General features: G+C 38.5%; 1 protein-coding gene across 2 annotated transcripts in view; it reads left to right on the forward strand.

Moving 5' to 3' along the window:
* LOC121510014 (dynamin-1-like) overlaps nt 1–5,103 on the forward strand; it is a 28,213-nt gene extending 23,110 nt beyond the window's left edge. For both annotated transcript variants that reach the window (XM_041787876.1, XM_041787875.1), the window contains one exon: nt 2,926–5,103. Coding sequence is in view for 1 of the 2 variants with exons in the window: in XM_041787875.1 (XP_041643809.1) it covers nt 2,926–2,986 (61 nt within the window). In the remaining variant the exon portion in view is untranslated. The remainder of the gene's footprint in view (nt 1–2,925) is intronic.
* The last annotated feature ends 4,571 nt before the right edge of the window (nt 5,104–9,674 follow it).

The following is a 9,674-nucleotide window of genomic DNA, read 5'->3' on the forward strand; positions in this document are numbered from 1 at the left end:
TGTTGTTAATGATTTCTACCGGCTAGTACATATTCTAACTAATGCCAGCTATACCCGATGTTTTCTCATAGGCTGGTTTTAGATGGTTTGACTCTTAGTTGTCCTAGCTTGACCCAAGAAATTTCTACTTCCTCCAGCTATATCCAGCAAAGTGTGACTGGTTCCAACTGGTTTTCATAGGCTTACCCTTAGTACAGTTAGTTGCAGCTGGTTCCAGCTGGTTTTCACTCATAAAACTTGGCTTGGTTTCGCATGGGTCTGGTTCATGACTGCTACAGGTGTGACATACACTACATGTGTTTGCTCAGGTCATTTTATCCGTGCAGATATCTGTTCGGTCTATTGGACAGGCATTCGCAGTAGGCAGAGATTATCAAAGTCCTGTAATCTCTTTGGACATTTTTCACTAGGTGTTTGAGTCATTGTATGCTGACCTTCAAGATGTTTATCCTACAGAAATATTGCATTAATAAGAGTTAGACGTTTCACTGTAAAGAGGACTGTACGCATTATTTTTGTGTCTTCCGAGTCTGCACAAACTATGCAGACAGAACAATAATATGTTATTAAAACACTATAACTGTTTGTGATACAGTGAAAGTTAGAGGAAAAGCTGTATAGATTCTGCTGTTAGTCTTCCTAATGAGATGTACAGAAGGTGGGGGTTTCAGTCCCTGCAGTATGATGGTCTCAGCTTGTCTAATGTGAGGACTTTGGGTCTACGAACCAACATTAAGTCGTATCAGCTGCAGAGCTGAACCAACACATTCACAGTTTAGAAGTAGACAAAAGGGAGTTTTTAAGTGTAGACACAACTGGACCCGTTATTGTGGCACATACAGTTTAGGCTCTTCAGCACAGATATATGAATATTTGTTAAAATTTATCTCTCTACTACTGCATCTTACTTTCCACTGTGTCCTTCACAAGTATACCTTATCCAAATACATCAGACTTCCCTGTACCCCACTCCTCTTGTGCACTACTCTACTAGACAGTTACTTTTATTTTCACTTTACCCACCCTCACACTAACCTTATTTACTTTACCCCTTTCTACCAAACCATCCTTTACTGCTACTTTCTGTCCCGTCCAACAGTGCTCTTCTCTTCTGTACCCTCCACTATCATATTCCACTCAACTTTACCCTATTCCAGTGCTATTCTATTTTGTATCTTACTCAGCTTTCCACCATTCACTATATCTAACTGCACCATCTCTTACCCTCCTGGACAGTATCATCTTCTCCTCTACCGTTCTTTGTCACACCCTGCTCTATGTAAACTACTCTATTTAAGGCTACCCCTCTGTGCTGTGCTTCACTGTACTTCCACTTCTACCCAGCTATACTGCACCTAGCATATCCCACTCCACAGTGCCTGACTGAACCACACCCCACTACAGAATGGTACAGTAGAGAAGTTCTCTACCGGGCCATTCTTTACTGTACTCCTTTGCTTTACCCTACTCCTCTGTTCTATCCTCTTCTGTACCCCACTCTACCCCAATCTCAACACTGCACCCTCTTCGCTGTACCCTATACTTCTACTGCATCATCCTTTACTGGGCTCTCTTCTACTGAACCTGTCTGTACGGCACCCTACTCTACTAAACTTTGCTGTAGCAAACCCTTACTTTTGTAATTTAAGGCGCTTTTTGACAGCAGCAACTTTGCCCAGGAACTAGGAATCTTTTGAGGAAATCTGTACATTTTGACTGCTGGAACCAGGGTCTAAATTTAGTTCAAGGTAGTTAAACCACCCCTTGAAATGTCCCTGCTGTGGGAAAGTACTTTCCAAAGGTCAAGGAACTAAAGGAGCAGGGCTTTCAGTTTCTGATTGGCCAAGAACTCTCAGCATTTCATTTAATCTGCCATGTTTTAAAGACTTAAAGTGAAATCTCACTGTTTCTTTTCTCTTGTACTTCAAGACTTTTTTCACAGTCCTTTGACTGTAGTGTCAAGCAAAGTATAACAGCCTGTTTGTTGTATTATGTGGAGTCATCTTCGCTGTTTTGCCACTGTATTCTTCATACTGTCTCCTACTGAATTGTTGATGTATAGTGCATTTACTTTTATTGCATATCCAAAGGAAGGTCTGAATAACCTGTATAACCAGGGACTAAATGCTGCAGTTAAAAAACAGACAAAATTATCCAAAGGAACCATTTAGTTCCTTCAAGACAGTCCCTAGTGATTTTGGTTGAAATGCACCTTTATTCTGTTTTACCCTTTGACACTGTACCCTCCTTAACAGTCCCATCTTCTGTACCCTCCTGTACTTCCTCCTACTCAAACATACCTGTGCCCTTCTCTACAGTTTCCAACTTTGCTCTACCATACTGACCTCTAACTTTATTTATCTCTTTTGTACCCAACCCCACTGTACCCTCTATACTCTTTTGTCCTTCGCCCTACTCTACTCAACCTTTCCTTACTCATCTTTTTTTACCTTCTGTACCCTACAGTGTTGCATTGTGCTCTACTGGTACCTACTGTACTGTACCCTTCTCTGCTGTACCGTACTCCACTAAAACACTACTCTACCAGACTGTACTCTGTTGATCTGTGGGTTGCTACTCTGCCATGCTCTACTTTATTTATATAATCGTGTTTCAGTGATACTTAAGGGGTTTTCAACTGATCACAACCTGGTTCTGACTGGTTTCAGTTCTTCGTGATCCTAACAAAAAACTGGTTGTGTTCCATGAGTACTTTGAAACCATACTGCATGCTTTACTTGGTTTCTGCTCTGACTGGTTTCCCTGTTCTCTAACTGGTCCCCACAGCTACAAGCAGCATTACTCATGACGGGTATGCCTTGTTACCCTTGAGACCCTCCTGTCTGTTTATTCTTTCAGTTTATTTACTGTTGCTCTCCTCTTTTCTTTTCTCTTTGTTCATGTTTGTTTCGTCATTTTCCCCAGTCGTCCCAATAAAGGTAGCCCTGCCCATGGAGAGAGCCCCCAGTCTTCTATTGAGGGTTAACCTGAACTGAGTGTGTTTGTGTCTCTACTGAACTGTTCTACTGTTCTCTACTGATGCTGTGTTACTGTGACCCTTACTAGTAATAATAATGAAAAAATAAATATATCAATTATCAGCACATTATGACTATATAGCAAAAGATCAGCAAAACACCACTGCAATATTGAGTGTATAGATATGTTGTCCAGCTCACAGTCTACTGTAAGGAAAGACGGGCCAGCTGCCTGCCTGTCAGCCTCCTAACAGTCTGTCATATCACATCAAACAACAGTGACAGAAATGTGATGTGTCAGCAACTATCAGGTTTCTAGCATACTGTAGAAGACTCCAGTGATGCTGTAGAAGTGAAGATCTCTCACTCCTCTTTGGATATTCAGGCTGCTCTGGGATCAACACGACTTCAGGTAGCTAGCTAGTTAGCAAGTTCGCTAGCTCCATCAACTCCTTGATATTAAATTATTTTTCTGTTTATTTTCTTTGTGTGAAGCATATGAGATCTTTTTAATTGATACAGAAATGTTTCATTTTTTTTCTTTACAGTGTAAAGTTTACATTTTGTTTGAACTTATTTATTTATTGATCTATTTATTGATTTATTTATTATATGCCTTTCTGTTTAATATGGCATTATTTATGTGAGCTGTGATCTTGTACACAAAATGTTTCCCACCAAAAATACCCAGCATTGTTAGCTTTCACCAATGTAAACCTACTGTGTGTGAATCCACTGTACTCTGCTCTATTCTTGTCTGCTAAATCTTGTAACTACAATTGGCTTCAACCTGCTCCAAAGTGGTATCTTGCTCCAGTCAACCAGCGCTGACTGATACAGCAGCTACCAGCTGGACCTTACTGGTTCCATCTAGTAAAGGTTGATTGTAAATTATTCCAGTTTTTTCTATTTGGTTATAACTGGTCCTTCTGGCTCCCACTGGATGCAATGCAGTCTTGCTGTTGCTTGTTGTAACTGGCACCAATTTGCAAAAGACTGATTTTGAAAAGATATAACCAACAACTGTTTCAAAGTCACTTAGTGGATGTGCCACACTTGAGTCCGGTATTTCCTTCCTAAGTAGTAGTCACTGCCAGCTTTATTGAATGGATTATGATTTATCCTTTCCATCCATATTGTTATATATTTTTTCATTTAATGGAATCATTGTCTCTGTGCAAACTGGAACTTGTCTTTATGTTTGACTCATTTACACAAAATACTGAATTCTTTACAGGAAACTTAAGGATATGATCAGGAAATGGTAAAATCAAGCATCAATTCTGGACATGATTTGTAACAGATTTCCATAGAATCCAATGGTTTGTTTCACTGGTTTTGTAACTTAAGTTGAAATGTTATATGTTCTTTATTGGAGCTTTATTTATTAATATTTTTAATGGCTGCTAACGGAGATCTGATGAATGACTCCAGGAGGTGAAAGTGTCGTGAAAGGAAATTTTGCAGACAGCGATCTGTCCTGCAGACAAACGTTAATGTTCTTTAAAGAGACACACCAGCTGTTAGATTTTATCTGTTGACTGTATGTGAAGATTTTGCTGAACAACAGACTGTACAACTCTAATCTATAACTGCTGATCTATTTATTCAACATGTGTATGTGTATAATGTTCATGATGTAGTGATTATGTCGAGTTAGCTGAGCCCTGAGCTGCATTCAACATCGCACATGCTCCTCAGTGTTAGCAGAGTGTGTGAAGTGTCTTCATGTGTTCAGATTACTGTCAGCATGGTAGTTATCCTCTGATTTAAAGTAAACATGTTTCTGAATGTTTAGTAACAAACAGTAAAGTGTTTCAAATGTTGCTCTGCAGTAATGTGTTGAATGCAGCACAGCCTCACACAAACACACAAATCTGTGATAGTGGATAGTTCACTCTGTATGATATCAATATAAATGTAATGTTTACAGAATATATGAAGATAATAATGAACCATATATATGTGAGAAACATATATATAGATCTATTCAACTGAAATATGCAGTGGCCCAGACTGTAGTGTACATGTGTGTAATAGTGTGTATGTATGTGTGTAGTTATGTTATATATCTTAGTGTTGTGTGATCAGGGCCAAGAGAGACATGTTAAATAAAGTTTGAGTGAATGGAGAAGACAAGTGTCCTTTTTTTTTTACTCTTGCTTAAAATAATATTCAGTGTTATATGTCCCTAAATAATTCTCAATTTTATATTATACAGCCCCTTATTCTTTGGCCCATAAAGCAATAGATTAAAAGCAGTGACAGAGCCAAACCTTTTTAACTCAGTGGACCAGCTGGGGGGCTTATAGGGGTGCATTCATTTACTCTAAAGTTACAACATAAAAGTGAAGAAAAAGTCTGGTGTATTACAGAACAGTAGAGTTGCTAGTCTACCTCCATCTGGCTCTGAATGTTTTGTTTTTTCATTGTTGCACAAAAACTTTGATTTCAACTAATTTTTAAAGCAACAGATATAGACAGCAACATACAAAAATACCTTTTGTTCTGCAAAATGAAATCATAGGGCCGGGTGGCTCTGAAGACAGTGATGTTAATAATAATAATATCTTGGATTAATGTAGCGCCTTGCAAGGAACCCAAGGATGCTTTACAAGAACACATAAGACAGACAAAGTGAGGGATAAGATGAGTGTAAAGGGTAGTTTGGTGAAAACTGTAGGCTGTGATGAACAGGTGGTGCCTGAGATGTTTTTTGAAAATGTCCAAAGATGGAGCGCTCCAAGTGTCTGCAGGAAGTGTTCCAGAGGGTGGGGGCTGCAGCGCTAAAGGCTCTGTCTCAATAGGTTCGGAGTTTGGTTTTGAGTATGGGAAGTAGGTCAGTGTCTGAAGACTGAAGGTTGAGAGGGAGTCCTCATTTCTGTTGGTTAATGTAAAAACTAAAAAATTCACTCAATTTTTGCTTTAGCTGTGAATGCTAGCAATAAAAACAAAGATATGAGAATCAGCAGAAGTTGCTGAACATGGTGATATGTGTTTGATGTTTGGAAGCAGGGCTGCCAACTTTCCAGAAAAGTTAGGAGTGAGATTTTAGAGAGAACTGCATGCGCAGAGCTTGCCAAATTCTTTTTGGAGTGTGCCAGTGCATACAGCTGTCTATTTATTCATTTATGAATTTATTTAGCTTATCTATTAAAAAAAAAAATCCCCAAATACCAACCTAACACAAAGAGAGCATGGCACAGGGCAGAGCGTGGCTCGTTTTATGCATAATATACTATTGTGTTGATTGAAGACGGGAGTCTAAGACAAACTTCCTTTTTGACAGCGTCTTGTTTATTAGCTAAAACACTTGTTCTAGTGCAGGGTACACACAGGTATACGGAGTAAACCCATTAATTACTTTTAAGTCTAGTATACTTCTTAATCCCTTCTGATGCGATCATGCAGATTTATGCTGCATTTTGTTCCTGGGACTTCTTGGTTGTTCTGGTGAGAATTTAAAGGTATGTCAGTCACAGGTCAAATAAACTGGGTCACACATTGTAGTCCTATGGGATATATAGCAATGGAAGCAGAGCTGGCTGTGCTACATTCTATCAGCTTGATTCCCTCATCAAAATTTCACATTGTGCCTTACTCCTCAAAGTCAAGCAGCAGAAGTTGCAAGAGCGGTCAACACAAACTGTTTATCCTTTGCTGGATTACTACACTCATTACAAATATAAGGTACATAAATCAAGAGCCTGCCCACTTCTGCATACACCATTACACCGCAGTCTTAAACTAACACAAGGGTTGACATGTTCTCCCAAAAGCAACAAACTGACTGAAATGAATAAATGATGAATTAAATAAATATCACAACATTACTGTCTCCAAATAATTCATTAAAAATATAACTGAATTATTAGCTAGGCCATTTTCTAAGACTCAAGCTTAAAAATAACACGCCCTAACCTAATAAAGTACTAACTAACAATGTCTACATGAGTAAGCCTGGTATCAAAGTAAAGCTAGCTTTCTTCAGTGATGTAGACCTAATCACTAATGGAGAACTTCAGAGAAAAGTAGAGAATGGTATGGTAACTTTTTTAGTCAAAGAAGCACTAGATTTAAAGGTCAGGCACCTTAGCTAAGTATAGACCTATATCTAAACTATTTAGCTTCAAAGATCCATGGGAAAGTCATGTTCAGCAACTCTGACTGTCTTGAAATGAACACTGCATTAGAGTCTGGATTTAGACTCCAGCTCAGCACAGTGATTAAAGTGACTAAAGATCTACAGTTAGCTGCTGACAGAGCTCTTTTCTCTTGGCTTGTTTCATTACATTTTAGTGCTGCTTCCAAACACTGACCGTTTTATCTGATTACACAGACTACAACAATAAGATGACAGTGCAGGAGCTGCTTAAAATCATTTCCATCTGATCCATCTCAGCAGAAGTTCATGATGAGGTCTCTACACATCAAAGTTAGCTATGGACTTCTACAAGGCTCTGTGCTTGGACAGATTCTTTTCCCTGTGTATATATAATTATGTATGTAAATACAGTGCTTCACAAATTTATTAGACCACCTGTCTCAAAGACCATCCAGCATCATGAAGTGCTCTAACGCGGACTCTTTCATTTTCAGTGAGCTCTCCAGGTTTTACCATTTTGAACAGGAATGAGGAATTTCAAACTGAATTCACCCTTTTAAACCCAAATTTTGCGCCGGCTCACTGGGCTTCTCTGAGAAGTCAGAAATTAATCAATCATAACATTCAACCACTAAAACAAATTTTTCTGTTCAGGAATGTAAGTAAATAACTATAATTTGACATTTTAATCAAGAAATATTAATGTGCTTTACTATTTTTTCAGTTTTATTGTTAATCAGTAAATTTGAAAATTCATGGATAACAATAATAATTATACTTTAACATTAAAAATGTTATTTGGGTTAAAGAGCTTCTACATATTGGTGTATTAACCATTGCAGAAACATAAAAAATGATTTTGGTTTTAAAAATTTTTACCAATGCTGTTAATTTAGGGCAGCTGTGGCATAAACCTTACTTTGGGTGGTGGTCTAATGAATTTGTTAAGCACTGTGTGTATTATTATCACCTTCACAATGAGGAAAAATTATGTAAAGAGTACTTTGAACAGAGATTACAAGTCTTCATGTTTTTGCACTTTTAATAAATTGAGAACAGGATTTAAAATTTCCCTCCACATTTCCCTCCAATGTTAAGGGCTAGCTTAGACTTGGACCAGCTCTTAGTCCATTTTAGTGTCATTCTGGACAGGTTAAAAAAAAACTAGACTAGACTCAGGTCCAGGAGTGTGTTATAAAGGACAAGTGTTCAGTTTAAGTTAGTATCGCCCATACAAATGAAATACAACAGGATCAAAGATGTTAAAACTATCCTAAAGATATGTTTTAGAGAGTTATGCTGCTACAGGCTTGGGCTGCAAGGGGAATTGGCACCAAGCTGGCTGGCTTAAAGGGATACTTCAACATTTTGGCAAATTTGTCCATTGCCATAATCTCTATAGTTTTACTAACAGGTTTGTTACCTTTAGTTGTTGGTGCAAGCTATTTTTAGATCGGCGCCGCTGAGTTAGGAGCTGCCCTGCCAACGCAATGGAGTCTTATGGTATCCCGGCTTTCCCTCATCAAACTCATCAAATACGCAATCCAACAACTCCAAAACGTTCTCGTGGACAAGTTGTGACCTGCAAATTCACCACACTATGAAATAAACATGGAATGTTATGAGACGGAGACGTTTTAAAGCTAAATGCAAAGCCAGAACTACACTCCAGACATGGCTGCTACACTGTCACTCCGACCAGTGGTTTATTCGAGAAATAGTTCTGAGTATTTGCTTTATGTGTCGTACTGTTTCATAATTATACGTTAGTATTTCATAGCATGGTGAATGTGCAGGTCACAACTTGTCCACGAGAGCGTTTTGGAGTTGTTGGATTGCATATTTGATGAGTTTGATGAGGGAAAGCCGGAATACCGTAAGACTCCATTGCATTAGCTGAGCAGCCATTAACTCAGCAGCGCCGATCTAACTAAATTGCCGATCTAGCTTGCACCGACAACTAAAAGTAACGAACCTATTAGTAAGACTATAGGGTTTATGGCAATGGGCGAATTTGCCAAAAGGTTGAAGTATCCCTTTAGAGGTGTTTTAAAAGTGGCTCAGAAAGCCCCACTGAGGATTTTTGGATAAACTTTTAACATTAGCGCAGATGTTAACTGAAGGGCTGTTGGCCACTTTGGAGCTCACTGTGCCAAAACTGTTTATTGTTTTGGCCTCAAAGCTTTTGTGAGGAAGATGAGGCGTGTGGCTACAACTTAAAGTTTAATTGGTTTCTTTGGACCAAATATTTTCTCAGGAGAGCAGTTTGTTCAAGAAATTCTGCTTGGTATCCTGAGCTCTGGCTCACTCCATTGATGACGTCATCACAGAAAGCTTCCAATACACAACCATTGTAAATGTTTGAGAGGCAAAATCTGCATAAAGTTTAAGCAGTGATTATTGGAAATCTGTAAAGGATATCAATCATGGAAATTATTCCTGAATAGCTGAAGTTTGTCTACATTTTAAAGTAAGAATGCAGCACGCACGAGGAAGTGAGCTTAGCCTTAGAAGTTGAAGGAGTTTGAGAAGATTTTTAGAAAAAGTAAAACAGTTGAAAAAGTATAAATGGCAGAAAAGGGTATTAAAAA

Source organism: Cheilinus undulatus, linkage group 5, assembly GCF_018320785.1.
Source record: "Cheilinus undulatus linkage group 5, ASM1832078v1, whole genome shotgun sequence".
NCBI classification, from domain to species: domain Eukaryota; kingdom Metazoa; phylum Chordata; class Actinopteri; order Labriformes; family Labridae; genus Cheilinus; species Cheilinus undulatus.